The 26033-nt window shown below is 43.7% G+C and overlaps 1 protein-coding gene across 11 annotated transcripts in view; it reads left to right on the top strand.

Annotated features, from left to right (window-relative positions):
• Window positions 1–21108, top strand: part of GPATCH8 (G-patch domain containing 8) — a 107873-nt gene extending 86765 nt beyond the window's left edge. For 8 of the 11 annotated variants that reach the window (XM_074388750.1, XM_074388754.1, XM_074388752.1 and 5 more), the window contains 3 exons: window positions 8334–8383; window positions 9520–9650; window positions 14867–21108. In XM_074388750.1, coding sequence (XP_074244851.1) covers window positions 8334–8383; window positions 9520–9650; window positions 14867–18752 — 4067 coding nt within the window. In that variant the 3' untranslated portion in view covers window positions 18753–21108. The remainder of the gene's footprint in view (window positions 1–8333; window positions 8384–9519; window positions 9651–14866) is intronic. The other 3 variants (XM_003943619.3, XM_003943618.4, XM_074388758.1) reach the window with 1 other exon arrangement.
• Window positions 21109–26033: the final 4925 nt, after the last annotated feature.

Raw genomic sequence — 26033 nt, 5'->3', positions numbered from 1 at the left:
GATCCACCCGCCTTGGCCTCCCAAAGTGCTGGGATTACAGGCTTGAGCCACCATGCCGGGCCCCCGTTTTCTTTGGACCAAACAGCTCTAATGACTTATGCACCTTCAAGTTTTACTTATGGGGCAAATCTTTGTCCCCAGATATGTTCTGGGGTGCCATGTAAATGCAGATTGAGCATCCTAAATTCAAAAAATTTAAATCCAAAATGCTCCAAAATTCAAAAGTTTGTGAGTGCCAACATGACACTCAAAGGAAATGCTTATTGGAGCATTTTGGGTTTTCAGATGTGGGATGCTCAAGCAGTAAATATACAATGCAGATATTTTAAAATCTAAAAAAGCCCAAGATCTAAAATACTTCTGGTTCTAAGTATTTAATGTAAGAGATACTTAACCTGTATACATAAAACTCATTACCTACAAAAACCACAATATTATATATACCATTTCATGCCCACTAGGATGGCTAAAACAAAAATGATACACTAGCAAAGTATTGGAGAAGATACCAAGAAATTGGAGCCCTCCTACATTACTGATGAGATAGTGAAATGATAGAGCACTTCTGGAAAAGTTTTTGACACTTCCTCAAAACATTAAATACAAAGTTACCATATTACTAATATATACCCAAGGGAAATGTAAACATGTCCACATAAAAACTTGCATTAAAATGTTAATAATAGCCAAAAAGGGAAATAACCCCAATGTCCATCAACTGGTAAATGGATAAAATGTGATACATCTGTACAATGGAATATTATTAAGCAATAAAAAGGAAGGACTTAATATATGCAACATGCATGAATCTTGAAAATTGTATGCTAAGTGAAAGAAGCTGATTGTAAAAGACCCCATATTGTACGATTTCATTTCTATAAAAAGTCTAAGATAAACAAATACATAGAGACAAAAAGCAGATTTGTAGTTTCCTGGGGCTTAGCAGAGGGGAAATGGGGAGTAACTGCTTATGGGTATGAAGTTTCTTTTGGGAGAAATGAAAATGTTCCAAAATTAGGTAGTGGTGATACTTGCACAATTCTAAGAATATACTAAAACCCACTAAATTTGACACTTCAGATGTGTGAATTTGGGCCAGAAGCAGATTACAGGCTCACACCTGTAATATCAACTCTTTGGGAGGCCAAGGCAGGAGGATCCCTTGATCCAAGGAGTTTGAGACTATCTTGGGCAACATATGGAGATCCTGTCTCTACAAAAAATAAAAATAAATTAGCCGGGCATGATGGAGTGCATCTGTGGTCCCAACAACTTGAGAAGCTGCGATGAGGTGGCTCAAGCCTGTAATCCTAGCACTTTGGGAGACCAAGGTGGGCGGATCACCTGAGGTCAGGAGTTTGAGACCAGCCAGGCCAACATGGTGAAACCCCATCTAAAAAAAAATTTTAATTTTTAAAAAATGAAATTTTAAAAAAAAGAAATTAAAAAAAAAAAAAGAAGACGACGCTGAGATGGGAAGGATCACTTGAGCCTGGGAGGTCGAGGCTGCAGTGAGCTATGATTGTGCCACTGCTCTCCAGTGCAGTGACAAGCAAAACCCTGTCTCAAAAAAAGGTGGGGGGTAAAAAAAAAAAATGGTGGGGGGTAAATTTTAGGGTATATGAATTCTATCTCAAAAGTTGTTTTTAAAACCTCATTAACCAGTTTAAATTTTCATGGTGGTGGTGGTGAAAATATATACTGCATATACATATGTACATGTGTGTATGTATATGTTGATTATATATAAATGCCTTAAAGCAGGCACATTTGGTGCTGTTAAAGAATATACCATAGGATTTCAACATGAATTTGGAAGAACAAAAAGTAATTTAAAAAAAAAGAATATACCATACATCAGGCACAGTGGCTCACACCTGTAATCCCAGCACTTTGGGAGGCCAAGGCGAGCAGATCACAAGGTCAAGAGATCGAGACCATTCTGGCCAACATGTGAAACCCCATGTCTACTAAAAATACAAAAATTAGCCTAGCCGGGCATGGTGGCACATGCTTGTAATCTCAGCTACCTGGGAGGCTGAGGCAGGAGAATTACTGGAACCTAGGAGGCGGAGGCTGCAGTGAGCTGAGATCACCACTGCACTCCAGCCTGGGTGGACAGAGCAAGATTCCATCTCAAAAATAATTAGCCCGGTGTGGTGGCACAGGCCTGTGGTCCTCAAGAGGCTGAGGCAGTAGAATCGCTTCAACCTGGGAGGCAGAGGTTACAGTGAGCCAGTATCACACCACTGTACACCAGCCTGGGCAACAGAATGAGGCTCTTGTCTCAAGAAGAAAAAAAATTGGGGCCAGGTACAGTGGCTCATGCCTGTAATCCCAACACAAAAAATTAGTGGGCGAGGTGGTGGGCACCTATAATCCCAGCTGTTGGGAGGCTGAGGCAGGAGAATCGCTTGAAAGTGGCAGGTGGAGGTTGCAGGGAGCCGAAATCACTGCACTCCAGCCTAGGTGACAGAGGGATACTGTATCTCAGTAAAAATAAAAATAATTTTTATTTTTTTTTACTATCTGTAATTGGCATTAGTATCTAGTTTTCTTTATTACCAAATATTTGTTTTTCTCTGTTACTGAATAAAATTAATTTTCATCACTAATAGGCATATGCTAAACGGAATAATTTGCATCTAATGTTCAGTAACTTGGCTTTTCCTAACCATTCATATATAATCTTCCTTTCCTGGGTAGTTTAATACTGAAACATTCTATAGTCCCTCCTGATCTTTTCTCTCACCCACCACCTGGTGATATCTTGGGTGATCTTATCCATAAACATCAAACTCTGAGACATGAATTAGGCTTACCTAGGCAACAAAAACAACAGCATGATTGCTTCAGTTAGGAAGGGGAGAGGAGACCCACGTTAAGGTTTTGTTAATGTTTTGTTTTTTTTTTTTTTTTTTTTTTTTTTTTTAAACAGTGGGGATTTCAACAGAGGCTGTGGTTTTGGTATACAGGATCATTCACATAAGAGGAAAAGAAGTGGTTGAGATTTGAAGAAGGCCAGATTATTCTTAGCCAGAAATAGTGGTCAAGATACAACACATTCTTGTGGGTTTGTTTTTTTGTTGTTGTTTTTTGACAGGTTCAGCCTGGTTCAGTGGCTGATACCTGTAATCCCAGCACTTTGGGAAGCCAAGGCAGGCAGATCATCTGAGGTCAGGAGTTCAAGACCGTCCTGGCTAACATGGTGAAACCCCTGTCTCTACTAAAAATATAAATTAGCCAGGCATGGTGGCACGCATCTGTAGTCCCAGCTACTTGGGAGGCTGAGGCATGAGAATCGCTTGAACTCAGGAGACAGAGGTTGTGTTGAGCCAAAATTGCACCACTGCACTTCAGCCTGGGTGACAGAGGGAGACTGTCTCAAAAGAAAAAGGACAGATTCTTGCTCTGTCACCAAGGCTGGAGTATAGTGGCATAATCATAGTTCACTGTGCCCTTTTACTCCTGGACTCAAGCAGTCCTCCTACCTCAGCCTCCCATATAGCTGGAACTACAAAGCGCACACCACTGTGCCCAGATAATTTTAAAAAATTTTTTTTTGAGAGACAGTCTTACTATGTTGCCCAGACTGGTCTTGAACTCCTGTCCTCAAGCAGTCCTTCTACCTCAGCCTCCCAAAATGTTGGGAGTACAGGTGTAAGCCACAACCCAGTTTGTTAAATACTGAGCATCTCTTTCGTGCCATAGACAACTATGTTTGCATTGCATAGTTACAAAGGAAGACTAAGCCTCAGTCCCTGTTGGGAGAGCAGAGTTGCTATCTGGTGAGAGAAAGAAACTGTGGATAGTTTTTTGACCCTAAAGAGACAAAATCAAGTTTCTTCAGAGCTGAGTAAATGTAGAACATGGGTCTTTAGTGGCAATAGGAAATACTCTGCCTTAAATTCTGCCTGTTTTCTGATGCCTGAAATTCCTTTCACATGATAAAAACAGGTTTTGTTCTTTAAATTTAGATAATCAATTTGAAATACTTGAGAAAGATAGTAGTCAGAATTATTCTTAGTATACTCCAGATATAAACTGCTAGTGTCAAATTTTATTTTGATAGAAGAAAGAAGCATAATACTAAAATATACAGAAAAGATTTTATTAAACCTTTGTATTTTGTTGTTAGGGAACACTGTACAGAAATATGTGTCTTATTAAACTCAGTCAGTGTTGAGCAGGAACACTATTGCTCTTTGCTGTGTGAAGAAGCCATATTTCTTGACAGCCACTTTACGGATGTTCTACAAAGCCCGATTGCCATAGTTAGCTTGTTTTAATAGACACTGTGAGGCAGAATGTTTATGCTCTTGAAGTCTACATTTAAAGATAAGTGGGTGGCTGTTGGGGTGAACCTTTTCTGCACATTTATAGTCTACCTTCAGATTTACCTGATTCTCATTTCTTTGGCTTAATCTTTCAGCGTTTAATGTGGATGGGTACTTCAAGTACTGGATCATTTGTTAAGGTATTGCCTTTCTTCTGGTCTTCTGGAAAGTTTAATGGAAATCCCAGCCACCATGTGATTAAGGATATGTGGGAAATGTTTCTTCCATTCTGTGCTGTGCTACAAATGTATGTGGTTTTGGGAAAATGCTATTGATTTTTCAGGAAAACAGGATCTTCATATCTTTTTATTTTCAGTGGGGTTCAGTCTCCTTTTCTTGAATCAAGATATTTCCCAACTAAAAATGTGTTACATGGCTTAAGTTTTTGTTACTAGGCATTAGTAGTTCAATAAAATAAGCTAATTTATTAGCAGCTCTTCAGAAAGCATATTGTATAATTTTCAGATATAAGGATATAGTCTCATAGCTTTTGAGTCAGCTTAAATGGATAATTAAATCCATTCAAATGAGAATGTCCCAATTTGGAATCTAACTTGAATTTTTGTGTATGATAGAAAATTTGCTCAGACTTTCACAACAGATTGATAACGTATCTGCAATTTTTTTATCTTTTTGTGAACTCTGCCTTTACTTTGGTAGGCAGGCATGTTGCTCTAGTCTCACCAGAAGAAATTATCTAAAGTTGTGTTCCTCTTTAGAATTTAAGAGAAAAGAGCCGGGCGCGGTGGCTCAAGCCTGTAATCCCAGCACTTTGGGAGGCCGAGGCGGGTGGATCACGAGGTCGAGAGATCGAGACCATCCTGGTCAACAAGGTGAAACCCCGTCTCTACTGAAAATACAAAAAGTTAGCTGGGCATGGTGGCACGTGCCTGTAATCCCAGCTACTTAGGAGGCTGAGGCAGGAGAATTGCCTGAACCCAGGAGGCGGAGGTTGCGGTGAGCCGAGATCGCGCCATTGCACTCCAGCCTGGGTAACAAGAGCGAAACTCTGTCTCAAAAAAAAAAAAAAAAAAAAAAAAAAAAAAAAAAAAAAAAAAAGAATTTAAGAGAAAGGTACAGGTATAATTCACAGAATATCACATGGGCATTCCGTGGCAAATAAGCCAGACCTTGGTAGCCTTTTGAAATAAAATAGGCAATTTTGGAAAACCTGACTCTGATTAGGGCCTTTTGCCTTTATAAAAATTAACTTTTTAGGTAGGAAGCTGAGAAGTTTCTGGCCAGTATCTTTCGTCATTTAGCCTAATTCTGTCTAAAAATAAGGGCTACCCACAGTGGTAGCTAGGTGGACCGTACTGTATAACCTTAATATGTCCCTAATAGAAATATAAGAATACTTTATATCAACCCTTCCTACAAATGGTAGAAAAATTTATTTGGGGGAAAATGAAGGATCTAATGTTTAAACTGAATTATTCACTGGACATTTATCGTATGTCCTCTCTAGACTTAATACTGTTTGATGCACTGCAAGGTTGATTATAAAGATAAGCTGTAGTCCCTGCCCCACACAGAGGAAAAGCAGTATTGAACCGTTGTGACTTATTTAATGCTTTACATTTATTCTGACATTTAATCTTGTAAATCTATAGGTGGATAGCTCTGTTTTTTAGTAAGGGAACTGGAACTCAGGTGAAATCACCTAGTAATAAGTGGATTGGCTAGTAATTAATGGATTTGAACCCAGGCTTCCTGACTCTGAAGCTCTACACATACTGCCGATTTAAAAGAGAAGAATAACTGGTCAAAGAACAAAATACCATAGCTGCTAGGTGAGTGATAATGACAAAGCATAACTAAGGACAGTTCAGAAAGAACAGTTCCCTCTTTTGAAGGATCAGTAGAGACTTTGTGAGAATTTAGTTTGACCTTGAGTAGGCAGGAGACCCTTGGAGTTAGGCATTCATTCTAGGTAAAGGAAAATATGAACCTTATAACCCATGTTTTGGCTAGGTCTGGTGGCGCATCCTGTAGTCCTGACTTATAGGGAGGCTGAGACTAGGGGATCACTTGAGCCCAGGAGTTCTGGGCTATAGTGTGCTATGCTGACTGGGTGTCTGCACTAAGTAGACATCAAACTCCCAGGAGCAGGGGACCAACCCAAGTTTCCTAAGGAGAAGTGAACTGGTGCAGGTCAGAAACAGAGCAGGTCAAAACTCCCATGCCGATCAGTAGTGGAATCACACATGTGAATAGCCCCAGCACTTCAGCCTGGGCAACAAAGTGAGACTTTTCTCTTAGAAGTCACCAAAATGTCCTCATCTGAGAGAAACCTCAAGTATACATACTGAGTTAGAAAGGGTTTGCCAAGTCCTGCCTCTTCAGGTTGGGGTTAGAATTCTGGGGTTCTCAATTCTGCATTTGGGACTGCAGACTTAACTGTAAAGTTTGTAGTGTGAAAATATGATGTTGGGAGCCTTTCTAAGCCTTATAGGTGTATTAATTAGGATAGATATGCCCAAAGGGAGCCTGCAATTTAGATTCTTTTATTACATCATCCCATTTTCTTCCTTCTCTACCTCCAACCATATTTCTGTGGTGGGAATTTGAGATAGGATGTCTTCAGCATGATGTGGACATGGTTCTGTTCCTTCAACTTCGAGGTTGTACAGAGTGGCTGCTAAATGGAAAGCTTAATCTCAACTCAACCTGGAGACTCCATACTTTGACAAAATGATTGTTCTTTTGGACAATGTCATGTAGTTTGAAAAATGCTTCCTAAAAGTAATGAAATATTTGTAAGAGGGGGAGAAATGGCATGGGGAGATTTTCTAGTCTTAGCAGGTAGCTAGAGAGAAGATGGCAGGCCAGGCACGGTGGTTCATGCCTGTAATCCCAGCACTTTGGGAACCCAAGGTGGGTGGATCACTTGAGGTCAGGAATTCGAGACTGTCCTGGCCAGCCAGATGAAACCCTGTCTCTACTAAAAATACAGAAAATCAGCCAGACATGGTGACGGGGACCTGTAGTCTCAGCTACTTAGGAGGCTGAGACAGAAGAATTGCTTGGACCCAGGAGGCGGAGGTTGCATTGAGCTGAGAGGAGAGAGGGAGAAAATGGCACATATGAGAAGAAGATACATTCTATCCAAATCTTGGCTAGAGAGCCTGTTATGTGTTTGGGGAAGAAAAAACTAGGTTTGTGGCCAAAGGTAATCATATAATAGGCCTGATAAGCCTTTTATTTCTGCCCCATTCACCTCAGGAAGAGGAAATTGGAATTCATATTTATTTAAAATAGTTGATCCTTTAACTTGAAGTGGTATTATAAAAATCTTATTTGTGGGCTAGGCATGGTGGCTCATGCCTTTAATCCCAGCACTTTGAGAGGCCGAGGCAGTTAGATCACTTGAGGCCAGGAGTTTGAGACCACCCTGGCCACCATAATGAAACTCCATCTCTACTAAAAATACAAAAATGGGCCAGGCATGGGGGTGCATGCCTGTAATCCCAGCTACTTGGGAAGCTGAGGCATGAGAATTGCTTGAACCTGGGAGGTGGAGGCTGCAATGAGCCAGGATCATGCCACTGCACTCCAGCCTGGGCGACAGAGAGAGACTGTGTCTCAAAAAAAAAGAAAAAAGAAATCTTAATTATGGGCACTAATAGTTTTGCCAGCTGTTCATTGCTTCGACTTCCCCAAAATAAGGGCTAATGGAAACAAGACTGCTTTTTATGCCACAATGGTCTTTTCCAAAGTTCTGGAACCATTTTTCTGGAAGAAATACAGGGAGTTTCATTTTTCTAGGTGGGCTTACTATGTCAGTCCGTGTGTATGTACACATATATATGTTGTACAGGTGCTTCCCTTCTCCCCAGCCCTTTTAGAGTTGATGGCTTTGTCCCTGATTGTTCAGTATAATAGTTTACAGATTCACTAAGAGAGCTTGTGTAGTAATGCTTGCTTTATTTTTTTTTTCTCTTCCACTCTTGTTTTATTTTTTACTTTTTTTTCTTTGTGATGTGACATTTTCAGCTGATGTATTGAAAGCAAATCCTTCTAATTTGGGAGCCCAGATCACAAGAGTGAGTTTTTCTACTAGTGTCTTTAGCTGTATATCTTTTATTGTGTGTGTCTTTCTACCCTTCCCCTCTTCCAATTTAAAAAGATTCAAAACACATTTCATAAATATTAGGTAAGAAAATTCCTCTGTCTGTTAAACATCATGCCTTTCCACAAAGCAATGTCCACTTTATACTGGGTCAAATTCCTTTTCCCAATGCTGTTGTAAAAGCATAGGCTAATGTATATGTTTGTTTGTTTCTTGTGTTATCTAATGTCTTGAAAATAATTTTAGTTGTGTCTTCATTGCAGATAGATATGTCTGGGTTCTGTCACCAGTGTGTCATAACACTGTTCTTTTTTGGTTGTAGTTTGTTTTGTTTTAAGGAAAATTATACAATAGCTTCTGAAAATAAAAGACCCATTCTGTTATCTGGATTTTAAGTAATAAAATCTTTGACTTACCTCTGCTCTCCCTCCTCATCCCCTGGACATTCCTCTCAGGGCCATGAAGGATCACATACTACTTTCAGCAGGCTGACCAGATAAAAGTGGTCAGACTGGTGAGCTCCAAACATGCTAGCACTGGAAGACCTCTCTTGGGTTTATTCAGTAGTTACAGGAAACCTCTATTCATGCTGAAAAAAAATACACCACCTTTTTATGGTGAAATAAAAGTATGCTTTCTATTTGTTCTAATTTTAATAACCCCCCATGTAAGCTGTACATTGCTTTTCAAGATCTTACACCTGGGTAATTTTCTGTACTAGCCTAACCCCTTTCTGTTCTCTTTGGCTTGTGGTATTGCAATTTATCTCATGTTCTGTTTGTCTAGTTTTGCATCCTGGAGGAGCAGGTGATTAAATAGTCCCTTTTCTTTCCTCCCAGTGTTCTAAAATTTGCTTGTTGCATTTGAGATCATTTTATTTTGCCTAATAAAGCAAATGATACGTTGTCCTAATTAGAAATGCAGATACTGCAAGTGCTATACCCAAAGTAATCAGCCATTGTGTTTTCAATTGCCATAAGAGAATATGATAATGTATTCTACACTAATACTGTAACTATTGGTTGAGGGTCATGTCCTAAGGCTTTGCTTTCAGATTCCTAAGTTACTCTAAATCATCCACCCTCTATATCTTTCTTTCTTTTAACCCAGAGATTAAAAGATCTCAAGCAGAGAGAGTTTGCTCGAAATGTCTCTTCAAGATCCCGCAAGGATGAGAAAAAACAGGAAAAAGCCCTTCGGCGGCTCCATGAGCTGGCAGAGCAAAGAAAACAAGCTGAATGGTGAGTGTATTTTTTCTCAGAGAGTTGTACAGATAATTATGATCCTTAAAATTTTATAGATTTAAGATTATAATTTAAGAATTAAATTAAGATTAAGAATTATAAACCTTAAATTTTTTTTAATTGACAAATAATAATTGTACATATTCACAGGTTACCTAGTAATGTTTCAGTACATATAATGTATAGTGATCAGATCAGGGTAATGACCATATCCATCGCCTCAAACAGTTATCATTTCTTCGTGCAGGAACATTTAGTATCCTCTTTCTAGCTATTTGAAACTACATAGTATTGTTTGTTTGGGTTTGTTTTTGTTTTTGTTTTTTTGAGACAGTCTCACTGTGTCTCCCAGGCTGGAGTGAAATGGTACGATCTCAGCTCACTGCAACCTCTGCCTCCTGAGTTCAAGCAATTCTCCTTTCTCAACCTCCCAAGTAGCTGGGATTATAGGTGCATACCGCCACATCTGGCTAAATTTTGTATTTTTAGTAGAGACAGGGTTTCACCATGTTGGTCAGGCTGGTCTCGAATTCCTGACTTCTTGATCCATACTCCTCAGCCTCCCAAAGTACTGGGATTAGAGGCGTGAGCCACCACCCTCCAGCCAAAACGACATAGTATTGTTAACTCTAGTCATCCTACAGTGGTATAGAACACTAGAACTTACTCTTCCTAGTTAGCTGTAATTTTGTAATAAATCTCTCCCTCTCCCACCCTTCCCAGCTTCTAGTATCCTTTCTTCTACTTTTTACTTCTATGAGATCAACCTTTTTTTTTTTTTTTTTTTAAAGCTTCCACATATGAGTGAGAACCTACAGTGTTTAATTTTCTGTTTCTGGGTTATTTTACTTAAAATAATGTTCTCTAGTTCCTTAAAATGTTTAATTGATCCTTCTTTCAAACTAAAAGCATATCTATATACTTGCAGTATAATGTACTGATTAAGTATGTATATTTTTGAGGCCATTTTCTTCTTACTGTTTGACTTAATAAAGTTATATCTAAACTATGCCTCAGTTTCCATGTCTGTAAGATAGAGATAAAAACAACTTAACAGTTGTTGTGAGGAGTGATTGAGTTATTAATTTGGAAATGCTTGAAGGAATGCCTAGCACATCAGAGATACTCAATAAATAAATAAAGACACTGTTACAATTATTCCCATTTTTTAACATTTATAATAAAAAGCACATGCTGGGCGTAGTGACTCACACCTATAATCCCAGCACTTTGGGAGGCCAAAGCAAGAGGATCACTTGAATCCAGGAGCTCAAGACCAGCCAGGCCAACATAGGAAAGACCCTATCTCTAAAAACAAAATCTTAAAAATTAGCCGGGCATGGTGGCACATGCCTGTAGTCCCAGCTACTGAGGAGGCTAAGGTGGAAGAATCACTTGAGCCTGGGAAATCAAGGCTGCAGTGAGCTGTGATCACACCATTGCAGTCCAGCCTGATAGAGCAAGACCCTGTCTCAAAAAACAGAATCCCCTTTTTATTCAGTTTAAGGGAAGGGTTGTTTTTTGTTTGTTTGCTGTGGAGTAGGTTTCATAAGTGTATCTCTTGCTCTCCAAATCTGTTGAGTTCCCATTTTCTAGTAGTAACAGTTTAGATAGCAAGAGATTACACATTGTCTGAATATACTTTTCCCTGAGTTGAGGACAGCTAGTAGCTGGGGTTCAGATAACAAGGACATCATACAAATAGGTATCTAATGCTATTTAGTTCTTTATTTGGAATTTAAGGGTATAGTGTGCATTGTGTAGTGTACACACTATAAAAATTGCAATAAAGGCCTGGCACAGTGTCTCACATCTGTAATCCCAGTACTTTGGGAGGCCAAGGCAGGCAGAACACGAGGTCAGGAGAGCGAGACTGTCCTGGCCAACATGGTGAAACCCCTTAGACTAAAATATAAAAAATTAGCTGGGCTTGGTGGTGCGTGCTTCTAGTCCCAGCTCTCAGGAGGCTGAGACAGGGGAATTGCTTGAACCTGGGAGGCAGAGGTTGCAGTGAGCCAAGATCGTGCCACTGTACTTCAGCCTGGTGACAAAGCAAGACTGGTTTTTTTTTTTTTTTTTTTTTTGATGCGGAGTTTCACTCTCGTTACCCAGGCTGGAGTGCAATGGCACGATCTCGGCTCACCGCAACCTCCGCCTCTTGGGTTCAGGCAATTCTCATGCCTCAGCCTCCTGAGTAGCTGGGATTACAGGCACGTGCTACCATGCCCAGCTAATTTTTTTTTTTTTTTTGTATTTTTGGTAGAGACGGGGTTTCACCATGTTGACCAGGATGGTCTCGATCTCTTGACCTCGTGATCCACCTGCCTCAGCCTCCCAAAGTGCTGGGATTACAGGCTTGAGCCATAGCGCCCGGCAAGACTGTTTTAAAAAAAAACAAAAAAACAAAAGAGGCCGGGCGCAGTGGCTCAAGCCTGTAATCCCAGCACTTTGGGAGGCCGAGGCGGGTGGATCATGAGGTCAAGAGATCGAGACCATCCTGGTCAACAAGGTGAAACCCCGTCTCTACTAAAAATACGAAAAATTAGCTGGGCATGGTGGCACGTGCCTGTAATCCCAGCTACTCAGGAGGCTGAGGCAGGAGAATTGCCGGAACCTAGGAGGCAGAGATTGCGGTGAGCCGAGATCGCACCATTGCACTCTAGCCTGGGTAACAAGAGCAAAACTCCATCTGGAAAAAAAAAAAAAAGAAAGAAAGAAATGTAGGCCAGATGGACAGTGACTTACACCTCTAATCCCAGCACTCTGGGAGGCAGAGGCAGGAGGATCTCTTGAGGCCAGGTATTCAAGACCAATCTGGTCAACATAGCAAGACTCTGTCTCTACCAAAAATTTTTTTAAATTAGCCACCATGGTCCAGCCACGATGGCTCACACCTGTAATCCCAGCACTTTGGGAGCACGAGGTGGGCAGATCACTTGAAGCCAGGAGTTCAAGACCAGCCTGACCAATATGACAAAACCCCATCTCTACTTAAAATACAAAAATTAGCCGGGCGCGGTGGCTCAAGCCTGTAATCCCAGCACTTTGGGAGGCCGAGGCGGGTGGATCACGAGGTCGAGAGATCGAGACCATCCTAGTCAACATAGTGAAACCCCGTCTCTACTAAAAATACAAAAAACTAGCTGGGCGTGGTGGCGCGTGCCTGTAATCCCAGCTACTTAGGAGGCTGAGGCAGGAGAATTGCCTGAGCCCAGGAGGCGGAGGTTGCGGTGAGCCAAGATCGCGCCATTGCACTCCAGCCTGGGTAACAAGAGCGAAACTCTGTCTCAAAAAAAAAAAAAAAATACAAAAATTAGCCAGGCATGGTGGCATGGGCTCCTATAATCCCAGCTACTTGGGAGGCTGAGGCAGAATAATCACCTGAACCCTGGAGGCAAAGGTAGGAGTGAGCTGAGATCTCACCACTGCACTCCAGCCTGGACAACAGAGTGATACTATCTGTAAATAAATAAAATTAGCCAGTATGGTGATGTCCACCTGTAGTCCTAGCTTCTCAAGAGGCTGAGATGGGATAAAGAGTTTGAGATTACAGTGAGCTATGATCATGCCACCTCACTCCAGCCTGGGCAACACAGTTAAACTCCATCTCAAAAAAATAAAACTTTCAGGCAAGAACAGCAGTTTAAAGCTATTGAGGCTCCTTGATGTTCCTTTTTTCAAAGATGAAAGTGCTCAGTGACATTGTGACCACAGTACTGAATGCTCAGAAACTGCCACAAAACCAAACCAAATGCTTGTTATGATACCCAGGAGATAGTCATGGACTTTTTAGTTTCTCTGACAGACACACAGACCTGCCATAAGTAGCACAGTGGACATTTCTACCCTTAACTCAGAAATATGCACATTTTTAAAAACTGAAATTTGAAAGTATAGAGAAATTTTTATTGATTTTTGTTATTTTTAGAGGTGGGATCTCACTGTGTTGCCCAGATTGGTCTTGACCTCCTGGCCTGAGGCAATCCTCCCACCTCAGGCTCCTAAATCAGAGATTACAGATGTGAGCCACCCTTGCCCAGCAACATTTTTTCCTTAATTGAATGAAATAAAACCTTTGTGAATACATGTACAGCCATACATTAGGTAACATACTGATGGATAGGACGATAGAATAAGAAATGAGATCAGAAACATAGTAATGATGGGCTATTTGAGTCGTGATGTAAGTCTTTTTGTACTTTTTTTTTTTTTTTTGAGACAGAGTCCCACTCTGTCGCCCAGCCTGGAGTGCAGTGGCATGTTTTTGGCTCAATGCAACTTCCATCTCCTAGGTTCAAGCAGTTCTCCTACCTCAGCCTCCCGAGTGGCTGGGATTACAGGTGTGTGCCACCACGCCCGGCCAATTCTGTATATTTAGTAAAGACAGAGTTTCACCATTTTAACCAGTCTGATTACAAACTCCTGATCTCAAGTGATCTGCCCACCTGAGCCTCCCAAAGTTCTGGGATTACAAACGTGAGCCACTGCTCCTGGCCTAATTTTTGTATTTTTAGTAGAAACAGGGTTTCACTATGTTGGCCATGCTGGTCTCGAACTCCTGACCTCAAGCAATCTGCCCACCTTGGCCTCCCAAAGTAATGGGATTATAGGCGTGAGCCACTAAACCCAGCTTTTTGTACATTCGACAGCTTAAGATGAAACAGCAATAACTGGCTCGCCCTGGGAATTTAGTTTGGTAGATTAACAGAATGAGTCTTTGCCTAACCTTCTCTGAGAAAAATCGCATTTGTTAGTATAGGGCTTGGGAATATAACCACCGCTCACTGTCTTTGAGATCTACCTCTAATGAATGATAGGATATAAGAGCCGGGCGCGGTGGCTCAAGCCTGTAATCCCAGCACTTTGGGAGGCCGAGGCAGGCGGATCACGAGGTCAAGGGATCGAGACCATCCTGGTCAACATGGTGAAACCCCGTCTCTACTAAAAATACAAAAAGTAGCTGGGCATGGTGGTGCGTGTCTGTAATCCCAGCTACTCAGGAGGCTGAGGCAGGAGAATTGCCTGAACCCAGGAGGCGGAGGTTGCGGTGAGCCGAGATCATGCCATTGCACTCCAGCCTGGGTAACAAGAGCGAAACTCCGTAAAAAAAAAAAAAAAAAAGGATATTAGAGATGAGTATTTTATAAGGTTTATGAAATGTACTCCTAAGCCTGTTTTTTGTTTGTTTTTTATTTTTATAAATCATCGTGTAGTGCACCTGGAAGTGGTCCCATGTTCAGACCAACCACAGTGGCTGTAGATGAAGAAGGTGGAGAAGATGATAAGGATGAATCAGCTACAAATAGTGGCACAGGTGCCACTGCCTCTTGTGGCCTGGGATCTGAATTTTCCACAGATAAAGGAGGCCCTTTCACTGCAGTACAAATCACTAATACCACTGGACTGGCACAGCCTCCTGGGTCAGCCTCCCAAGGCATCAGCTTTGGCATTAAGAATAATCCGGGGACCCCATTGCAAAAACTGGGAGTGTCATTTTCTTTTGCCAAGAAGGCTCCTGTCAAACTTGAATCAATAGCATCAGTTTTCAAGGACCACGCGGAGGAAGGGACCTCTGAAGATGGAACAAAACCTGATGAGAAGGGTTCTGACCAAGGACTGCAGAAGGTAGGAGACTCTGATGGTAGCAGTAATCTTGATGGTAAAAAAGAGGATGAAGACCCTCAGGATGGAGGGTCCCTTGCCTCAACATTATCTAAATTAAAAAGGATGAAGCGAGAAGAAGGAGCTGGGGCTACAGAGCCCGAGTATTACCACTACATCCCCCCAGCACACTGCAAAGTAAAACCTAATTTTCCCTTCCTGCTTTTTATGAGAGCCAGTGAACAAATGGAAGGTGATAATAGTACACACCCAAAGAATGTCCCAGAGAGTAAAAAAGGCAGTTCTCCCAAGCCTAAAAGCTGCATCAAGGTGGCAGCAAGCCAAGGAGCAGAAAAGACTATTAGTGAAGTCTCTGAGCAGCCAAAGGAAGCCAACATGACTGAGCCCTCAGAACCAGGAAGCAAAGCTGAGGCAAAGAAAGCCTTAGGAGGGGATGTAAGTGATCAGAGTTCAGAGAGTCATAGTCAGAAGGTTTCAGAGACCCAAATGTGTGAGTCCAACTCTTCCAAAGAAACTTCTCTGGCCACCCCAGCAGGGAAAGAAAGCCAAGAAGGACCCAAACATCCTACTGGTCCCTTTTTCCCAGTTTTGAGCAAAGATGAAAGCACTGCCCTCCAATGGCCATCAGAACTATTAATTTTCACCAAGGCAGAACCATCCATTTCATACAGTTGTAACCCTTTATATTTTGACTTTAAACTTTCAAGGAACAAAGATGCCAGAACTAAAGGGACAGAAAAGCCAAAGGATATAGGAAGCTCCTCCAAGGATCATCTCCAAGGCCTAGATCCTGGTGAGCCAAATAAAAACAAGGAAGGGGGTGGAGAGAAAATAGTACGTTCCTCAGGAGGCAGAATGGATGCACCTGCTTCAGGGTCCTCCTGTAGCAGCCTGAACAAGCAGGAGCCTGTGGGTAGCCATGGGTCTGAGACAGAAGACACAGGGAGAAGCCTTCCCAGCAAGAAAGAACGATCCGGGAAGTCCCACCGGCACAAAAAGAAAAAGAAGCACAAAAAATCCAGCAAGCACAAACGTAAACACAAGGCTGACACAGAAGAGAAAAGCTCTAAGGCAGAGTCAGGGGAGAAATCTAAGAAGCGCAAGAAACGAAAACGAAAGAAGAATAAGTCATCAGCCCCAGCCGATTCTGAACGAGGACCCAAACCAGAACCCCCTGGTAGTGGCAGTCCTGCACCACCAAGAAGACGGCGGCGAGCTCAAGATGACTCCCAGCGAAGATCCCTCCCAGCTGAAGAGGGGAGCAGTGGCAAAAAGGATGAAGGTGGGGGCGGTAGCAGCTCCCAAGACCATGGTGGGAGGAAACACAAAGGTGAACTTCCACCTTCATCCTGCCAACGAAGAGCAGGCACCAAACGGAGCAGCCGATCTAGCCATCGGAGCCAACCCAGTAGTGGAGAAGAGGACAGTGATGATGCTTCATCACACCGGCTACACCAGAAGTCTCCATCACAGTACAGTGAGGAAGAAGAAGAGGAAGATTCAGGCAGTGAGCATTCCCGCAGCCGCTCAAGGTCTGGCCGGCGCCATTCCTCACATCGTTCCTCCCGGCGTTCTTATTCAAGTAGCTCAGATGCCTCGTCAGACCAGAGCTGCTATAGTAGACAGCGCAGTTACTCTGATGACAGCTACAGTGACTATAGTGACCGATCACGAAGGCACTCCAAACGTTCCCATGACTCAGATGACTCGGACTATGCCAGCTCCAAACACCGATCCAAACGGCACAAATATTCATCTTCTGATGATGACTATAGCCTCAGTTGCAGCCAGTCCCGAAGCCGATCTCGGAGTCATACCAGAGAGCGCTCAAGATCCCGGGGCCGCAGCCGCAGCAGCAGTTGTAGTCGTAGTCGGAGCAAGCGGAGAAGCCGTAGCACTACAGCCCACAGCTGGCAACGGAGCCGGAGCTATAGCCGGGACCGCAGCCGCAGCACCAGGAGCCCTTCCCAGAGATCAGGCTCCAGGAAGGGATCGTGGGGTCACGAGAGCCCTGAGGAAAGGCATTCTGGGCGTCGGGACTTCATTCGTTCTAAGATCTACCGCTCCCAGTCCCCCCACTATTTCCGATCAGGCCGGGGAGAAGGTCCCGGGAAGAAAGATGATGGCAGAGGAGATGACAGTAAAGGGACAGGTCCACCTACCCAGAACAGCAACATTGGCACAGGAAGAGGGTTAGAAAGCGACTGCAGTCCTGAAGACAAGAACTCTGTCACTGCCAAACTGCTACTGGAGAAGATCCAGTCAAGGAAAGTGGAGAGGAAACCTAGTGTGAGTGAGGAGGTGCAGGCCACCCCTAATAAAGCTGGGCCCAAGCTCAAAGACCCCCCACAAGGTTACTTTGGGCCCAAGCTCCCCCCATCTCTTGGCAATAAGCCTGTCCTTCCACTGATAGGGAAGCTCCCAGCTACCCGAAAGCCCAACAAGAAATGTGAAGAGTCTGGCTTGGAAAGGGGGGAAGAGCAAGAACAGTCAGAGACGGAAGAAGGGCCCCCAGGGAGTAGTGATGCCCTTTTTGGGCATCAGTTCCCTTCAGAGGAAACAACTGGCCCTTTACCAGAGCCACCCCCAGAAGAGCCAAAGTCTGAAGAAGCTACTGCTGATCACCCTGTGGCTCCGCTAGGCACCCCGGCACACTCTGACTGCTACCCTGGGGACCCAGCCATCTCCCATAACTACCTCCCCGACCCCAGTGACGGGGACACCCTGGAGTCCCTGGATAGCAGCAGTCAACCAGGCCCTGTGGAATCCAGCTTGCTGCCTATAGCACCAGACCTTGAGCATTTTGCCAGTTATGCGCCTCCCAGTGGAGATCCTAGTATTGAGTCAACAGATGGGGCTGAGGATGCTTCACTGGCCCCCCTGGAGAGCCAGCCCATCACCTTCACCCCTGAGGAGATGGAGAAGTACAGCAAGCTCCAGCAGGCTGCACAGCAACACATCCAGCAGCAGCTTCTGGCCAAGCAAGTAAAGGCCTTTCCAGCCTCAGCTGCCCTGGCCCCAGCCACACCAGCCCTGCAGCCCATCCACATTCAGCAGCCAGCTACGGCCTCTGCCACCTCCATCACAACTGTTCAGCATGCCATCCTACAGCATCATGCTGCAGCAGCTGCTGCCGCTATTGGCATTCACCCCCACCCCCATCCCCAGCCACTTGCCCAGGTGCATCATATTCCCCAGCCCCATCTGACCCCCATTTCCTTGTCTCACCTCACTCACTCAATCATCCCTGGCCACCCTGCCACCTTTCTCACTAGCCATCCCATCCACATCATTCCTGCCTCAGCCATCCATCCTGGGCCGTTCACCTTTCACCCTGTCCCACATGCTGCCCTCTACCCCACCCTACTTGCCCCACGGCCTGCTGCAGCAGCTGCCACCGCCCTCCACCTTCACCCACTACTTCACCCCATCTTCTCAGGTCAGGACCTGCAGCATCCTCCCAGCCATGGCACATGAGTTGGGGATGGGATCCTATGTAGGGCCAGGGAAGGAGAACCATACATGTTCCCTTGGGGGTGTTGAGCCATTATTACCAGCAAATAGAAGCTGGGATGGGCAGTGTCTGGCAGCCAAAGAATTGAGTTTTGGCTTGCAGGGGTGGGTTTAGATTTGAAGTTTGCTTTGAGTTTACTATCAGGGATTTCTTTTTTCCTGTCCTCCTCTCAATTTGTCCCTCCCTCTCCTGTGTTTCTAAGCTAGGGAACACCAGTAAGTGCTACCCACCCCTCTGCAGCAACATCTCCTAACTGTCAAGTTTAGATAATTCCTTCCTCCCTCTGCTTTTTATCCTCTGCTCTTCCCTTCTATAAATTTTTAAACATTTTCCTCCTCTCTGGGCAGTGGGTTGTCACCAAAGCACTTGCTGTGGGCCCATCTGGTCTTGCCTTCTCAGTGCCACAAGGAAGGCCAAGCTGTTCTCGTGGTGGAAGTGCCACCACTTTGGGATAGTATCTTTGACCATCCTTGGTGACCTTATGTTATCCCAGGTGAGGTGGAAAAGGAGTCTGACCTGGAACCTGATGCAGCTCAGGCTGCAATTCAATCCGGCCCCACATAAACGGAGCCACACACTTGGCTCTGTTATCCTGATGTCCCTCACCCCAGAGGAGGCATCTCCATATCCCAGAAAAGAAGATCCTATCATGAATAGAAGCTCTGCGGAGTATACAGTTGCCCATGTGCTTTACCAGAGAGGAGTTCATGTGTCTGAAGTGAAGGGTATATTTTCTCCTGTTGTGTTGATGTTTCCTTTTTAATTTATAGGATTTTTAAATGTAAAAAATTGCACTGAACTCTCTAAACGTAAATGCTGCTTTTTGTAGCTCATAAAAAAGGTTCCATATTTGTAGTATACTGCAATAATATTTTTTACATCCAGCTCTTTAAGTGATCCTCGTTCTGGTGGCTTTGTGTAAATATGTTTGCCTTAGTTGAATTAAGAAACTTTAAAGGTTATAAAATGAAAACAAAAAATAAAGTATTTGTTTTCTGCTAGGTGCAAAACTGACTAAGCATGTATATTTTACCAAGCTCCTGTATTTTTTGAAGTTATGAACTATAAAATGTTAAAACATTTTTTGCTGGGACAAAATGTTAAGTAATTTGCAGTAAGTAGTGCCCCCAGTATTGGGATTTTTGAGCTAATGGGCAGCAGTCAGCTCGGGGCTTCCGAGGGATGCTCATCTTTGACAGTCTCCCTTGGGTACTTTTGTTGTTTTACACAGAGAAACTGGTGGACCCCACAGAAGAGAAGGAGGGGACTCAACAGCTTTATTGACTGAATCTCAAAGCAGTGACATGCAGCGATTTTCTGGGGGGATCCTGGGTTTCCCTGGGTACCTTGTTCCAGGCAGTCAGTCTGTTTGCCTTCCTAGTACTTAGCCTCCTCTGACAGTTTTTTGTTGTTTTTTTGTTTTTTTTTTTTTTAAATGTGCCTTTCGGGTTGTTAGAAACTGAAGTAGAAGTAGACTGAAGGATGAGTTGGGACAGTCGTTTATTGGGAGGTGAGCACATTTATAGATACTTCAAATTATTTTGCTTCATAGTTTCCATACTTTCTGCCCAGTTCAGTTTAAGCAGTAAACGTTCCTTGTTTCTTTTCTCCCATGACACTGACCAGCGGAATTACCACCTAAGCCTCCTTCACCCCTCTTCTTGCCTTTCATCCAGGCCCTCAGCCCTAATTAACATACTGACCCAAAGGTGCTTGTATTGCAGGTTCCGTCTCCTTTGATGAGGTTAACAATTCCCTCTGTGGCATTTTCCTAACTATTCCTGGCTAGGTGGTCACTTGACAAGAAAAACTTTACTTACTGGGCCAAGGCTCTGTGTTCCTGCCTTCTCAAATTCTCAAAAGAGAAAAGTTTTGAGTTTATGAGAAGAAAGTGCCAGGCAAACACAACTCTTGACTGCCCTCCCACCCTCCTACCTATTCAGTGCTCCTCGTCTGATTCAGAAGCATCACTTCTTGGATAACTAGCACTGGAAAAACAAAATCATCTGTGCAAGTGAAGGGACTCATTTTTCTTTGCTTTCAGCCCATGTAAATATTTAAATAATACAGTATTAACATTTTGTGCTGCTTCCCATTAGCTTGTAGATTGAGCCATACTCTGGCTGCCTGTTTGCCTTCCTAGGGGCATTTTCCTTAACTTCCAGAATAGTGATTTTAAAACTTAAAAAAACAAACAAAATAACCTATCCTTACTTACAAGCATAACAGATTGTATTTAACTTTATCACATATGATAGAGATATATATGCTGTAAAATGAGGGAAATGAACTTTCTAATAAACCAATGATTTGTGGAAACTTGGCAGTGTCTATCGTAATTGTTGCGCCGTCCACTCAGCGTTGGGTAGGGTTGGAAGTGTGGGTCATAAATAACATCTTGTTTGAAGTGACCAAGGAACAGATCCTGTGAACCAGTTTGAGTTGTTTGCAGTTGTGCTTCTGAAAGCTCAGGCTACGCAAAGAGAGAGGAAAGACCTTGGTGTGGGAGGAGGTAATAGTAGTTAATTTATCTCAGTTGTAGGTAGATGTATTGGAATGTACACCTCCTTTCCGCTTCATCTTTCCCACAAGAGTTTTCTTCCATTTCCTTCCATTTTAGATATGTAATCTGTGTGTAGTAGTGTATATATAGGTGCTTACTAAATGGGTGTGGAATTTCTGGCTTTGAATTTTAGAATTTTGGACTACTTTAAGAGCACTGAGATTACAAGAATCATCTGCCAGGATTTTGTTCTCCAGGTGGAGTTCTGTAAGCCAGTCTTCAATTACTCTCCTCAGCCTTTTAATACCACTACAATGTTAGAGCACCTCTATCTGGTGAGAAGAAATATGGCCTAATTGTTACTAAGAAGATAAAGCCCCTACTCTTCCATATCAAAAAAATCACAAAAGAGGGAAAATTTAGCGTGGAAATCTACCATAGATTTGTAGTGATAAATGAGTTTTCCCTCTCAACTTCAGCCTTTCAAGAAGGAAAGGCTTTCTTTCCTTCTCTATTTTGATACATTTCTTTCCTACTCTCTGTTACACCTGTGTTCTCCAACTTGAACCTGGGGGTTGAATGCTCAGATCTGCCTGTATTCCTAAAATAGCAAAGATCCTTACCCAGAAATAAGTGACGTTAGACATACAAAAATTAGCCAGGCATGGTGGTGCACACCTGTAATCCCAGTTACTTGAGAGGCTGAGGCAGGAGAATTGCTTGAACCCAGGAGGCGGAGGTTGAGCCAGGATCACACCACTGAACTCCAGCGTGGGCAGCAGAGCAAGACCCTGTCTCTCTCTCTCTCTCTCTCACACACACACACACACATACACACAAAATGATAGAAAATGAAAAATGAGGCCAGTGGTGGTGGCTCATGTCTACTAATCCCAGCACTTTGGAAGGCCAAGGCGGGTTTATCACTTGAGGTCAGAAGTTTGAGATCAGCCTGGCCAACATGGTGAAACCACGTCTCTACTAAAAATTTTTAAAAAAAGAAATTGACCAGGCATGGTGGTGCATGCCTATAATTCCAGCTACTCAGGAGGCTGAGGCAGGAGAATCACTTGAATGTGGGAGGTGGAGGTTACAGTTAGCTGAGATCATGCCACTGCACATCCAGCCTGGGTGACAGAGTGAGACTCTGTCTCAAAAAAAAAGAATGATTGGGAGCAGGGGAGGTGACAAGTCAGAGGCAGACTGGACTGTATTAGAGTGTTATGTGAAGGTATGTGCAATTGCCTTCTGACAAGGCCTCAGCCACCTTGGCCTGAAACGTGAAGTACTCCCTCTTCTACATCCTTAACTAATTCAGGCCTCGTCAGCCATTTCCGTTCTTATTTGCCAGAGATAGCTTCACTCACTTCTACCAACTCATATCTCAATGATTGCCGCATTTTTCTGGGTGGCTTCCCTGACTAGGACCTAATTCCCTGTTCTGTGTAAGCCTACTGGCTTTTCAGAATCTGAATGCAACTCATTTTGTATTCACTGCTTCCCAGTAAAATTGTGATCTCGGAGAATAGGGAGTGTTTTTTTGAGTGTGTGTGTGTGTGTGTGTGTGTGTGTGTTTTTTTTTTTTTTTTTTTTTTTTTTTTTTTTTTTTGAGGCAGAGTCTTGCTCTGTCGCTAGGAGCCAGGCTGTGCAGTGGTTCAATCTCGGCTCACTGCAACCTCCACCTCCTGAGTTCAAGTAATTCTCCTGCCTCAGTCTCCTGGGTAGCTGGGACAACAGGCGCACGCCACCACGCCCAGCTAAATTTTTTTTGTATTTTTAGTAGAGAGGGGGTTTCACCATGTTGGCCATGATGGTCTCCATCTCTTGACCTCGGATCTTGTGATCCTCCCGCCTTGGCCTCCCAAAGTGCTGGGATTACAGGCTTGAGCCACCGAACCCAGCTGGGAGTGATTCTTATATTCCTCCCCAAACCCTCCCCAGAGTATCTCACACTGAGTAAATGATAAACATTTGATTGTATGTTCAAGAATATGAACAAAGTGGCCAGGCTCATGCCTATAATCCCAGGACTTTGGGAGGCCAAGGTGGGAGGATCATTAGAGCTCAGGAATTCGAGGCCAACCTGGGTAACATAGCAAGACCCCGTCTCTACAAAAAATTTTTAAAATTAGCAACTGGGTGTGGTGGCTCACGCCTGCAATCCAAGCACTTTGGAGGCCAAGGCAGGCGGATCACCTGAGGTCGGGAGTTCAAGACTAGTCTGACCAACATGGTGAAAGCCTGTCTTAAAAAAAAAAAAAAAAAAATTAGCCAGGCATGGAGATGCATGCCTGTGGTCCCAGCTATTCATGAAGCTGAGGTGGAAGGATTGTTTAAGCCCAGGGGTCATGTCTGTAGTGAGCTGTGATCAGGTCAATGCATTGCAGCCTGGGTGACAGACAGAGACCCTGTCTCAAAAAAAAAGAACATAAGCCAAGTCAAATACCATTAACTGAAGATTGTGCTTCAGGATTGAGGCAAAAAAAATTTTTTAATTATTTTTAAAAATTTAACCTTCACATCACTTAGCTCAGTGCCAGGCATATCATAGAAGCTCACTAATTGTTGACTGGATGAAGCCTTACCTGAATTCACTGTAGAATTATAGGATTCTGTCAGCACTCCTCTGCCCAGTCTCAGGAGGGAGATCAACACAGCTCTGACAACAAAAGAACACAATTCGTATTGAGTAGCAAACTCGTTTCCCTTCCCAAATCTGATCCTCCCTCCACCTGTTTCCAATTGTTGTTTATGGTACCACTGTCCTGCCAGCCAGGCACCAAAGCTTCAAATTACCTTTGCCACCTTCCTTCTAAATCTATTTACTGATTCCATAATCTCTGCTGTCTTGTTCTTGCCACCAGTACCCCTGGCCTCATCACCTTTAAACCAGAGAACTGCAGTCATTACCCATCTGGTCTTCCCACTAAGTCCTTCCTTTTCTAGTTTGTTCTATCCACAGACAGGCAGCCACTGTAATCTTCCACATTGGAGCGTAATTGGTCATTAAATCTCTTACTCCGTGACATTAAAATTTTTTTTTTCTTTGAGACCGAGTGCCTGTCGCTCAGGCTAGAGGGCAGTGGCCTAATCTTGGCTCACTGTAACCTCCATCTCCCGGGTTCAAGTGATTCCCCTGCCTCAGCCTCTGGAGTAGCTGGGATTACAGGCAGGCACCACCACACCTGGCTAATTTTTGTATTTTTAGTAGAAACGGGGTTTCACTATGTTGGCCAGGTTGGTCTTCAACTCCTTACCTCATGGTCCGCCCGCCTTGGCCTCCGAAAGTGTTGGGATTACAGGCATGAGCCACCGTGCCTAGCCAAAATCTTTATGATAATTTTCCATCTCCCATGGATTTTTTTTTTTTTTTTTTTTTTTTTGAGACGGAGTTTTGCTCTTGTCACCCAGGCTGGAGTGCAATGGCGCGATCTCGGCTCACCGCAACCTCCACCTCCTGGGTTCAGGCAATTCTGCCTCAGCCTCCTGAGTAGCTGGGATTACAGGCACGCGCCACCATGCCCAGTTGATTTTTTTGTATTTTTAGTAGAGACGGGGTTTCACCATGTTGACCAGGATGGTCTCGATCTCTTGACCTCGTGATCCACCCGCCTCGGCCTCCCAAAGTGCTGGGATTACAGGCTTGAGCCACCGCGCCCGGCTCCCATGGATTAAAGTTCGGATTCCTTAATATGGCATTCAAGGACCTCCAGTGATTTGAACTCCCAAGCCTTCCTTTCCCCCTTGCACCTCAGTCCACCCCTTTAAGCACTCTACTACACTGAGTCAACTACTTGTCCTTCCCCATAATTGACCTCTGTGTTCCTTTGCTGCTCTCATATATTCTCTATGCCTAAAAACCTGTTCATTCTCTGACAAAAGGCAACTTGAACATGGGTTCAAGTGCAACCCGGGTTTGAATCCTAGTTTTGCCAGCTGTTGGTTGTGTAAACATGGGCAATTTACCTAAAAACTCTTGTGCCGGGCTGGGCGCGGTGGCTCACGCCTATAATCCCAGCACTTTGGGAGGCCGAGGCGGGTGGATCACAAGGTCAAGAGATCGAGACCATCCTGGTCAACATGGTGAAACCCCGTCTCTACTAAAAATACAAAAAATCAGCTGGGCATGGTGGCACGTGCCTGTAATCCCAGCTACTCGGGAGGCTGAGGCAGGAGAATTGCCTGAACCCAGGAGGTGGAGGTTGCGGTGAGCCGAGATCACGCCATTGCACTCTAGCCTGGGTAACAGGAGCGAAACTCCGTCTCAAAAAAAAAAAAAAAAAAAAAGAAAACTCTTATGCCACAGTTTTTGTGTCATAAAATAGACAAAATAGTCCTTTTTTCCTAGGGTTGTTATGAGGACAATGATACGTGACTTTGGTAATCTGTATATTTTTCAAGGCATGTTTTACTGTCCTTTTGCTGCAGTTATGTGTGTTCATGTCTTAACTCTTTCCGGGTTATTTGTTAAGACTCCTTGATAGTTATCTTTCGGTTGTTTGGTTGGTTGGTTGGTTTTTGAGATGGAGTTTGGCTCTGTTGCCCAGGCTGGAGTGCAGTGGTGAGATCTCGGCTCACTGCCACCTCCGCCTCCCAGGTTCAAGTTATTCCCCTGCCTCAGCCTCTGGAGTAGCTGGGATTACAGACATGCACCACCACACCCGGCTAATTTTTGTATTTTTAGTAGAGACGTAGTTTTGCAATATTGGTTAGACTGGTCTCAAATTCCTGACCTCGTGAT

The sequence above is a fragment of the Saimiri boliviensis genome, chromosome 17 (assembly GCF_048565385.1).
Source record: "Saimiri boliviensis isolate mSaiBol1 chromosome 17, mSaiBol1.pri, whole genome shotgun sequence".
NCBI classification, from domain to species: Eukaryota; Metazoa; Chordata; class Mammalia; order Primates; family Cebidae; genus Saimiri; species Saimiri boliviensis.
The sequence above is the reverse complement of the archived record's forward strand: the minus strand, read 5'-3'. Positions and strand labels throughout refer to the sequence as shown.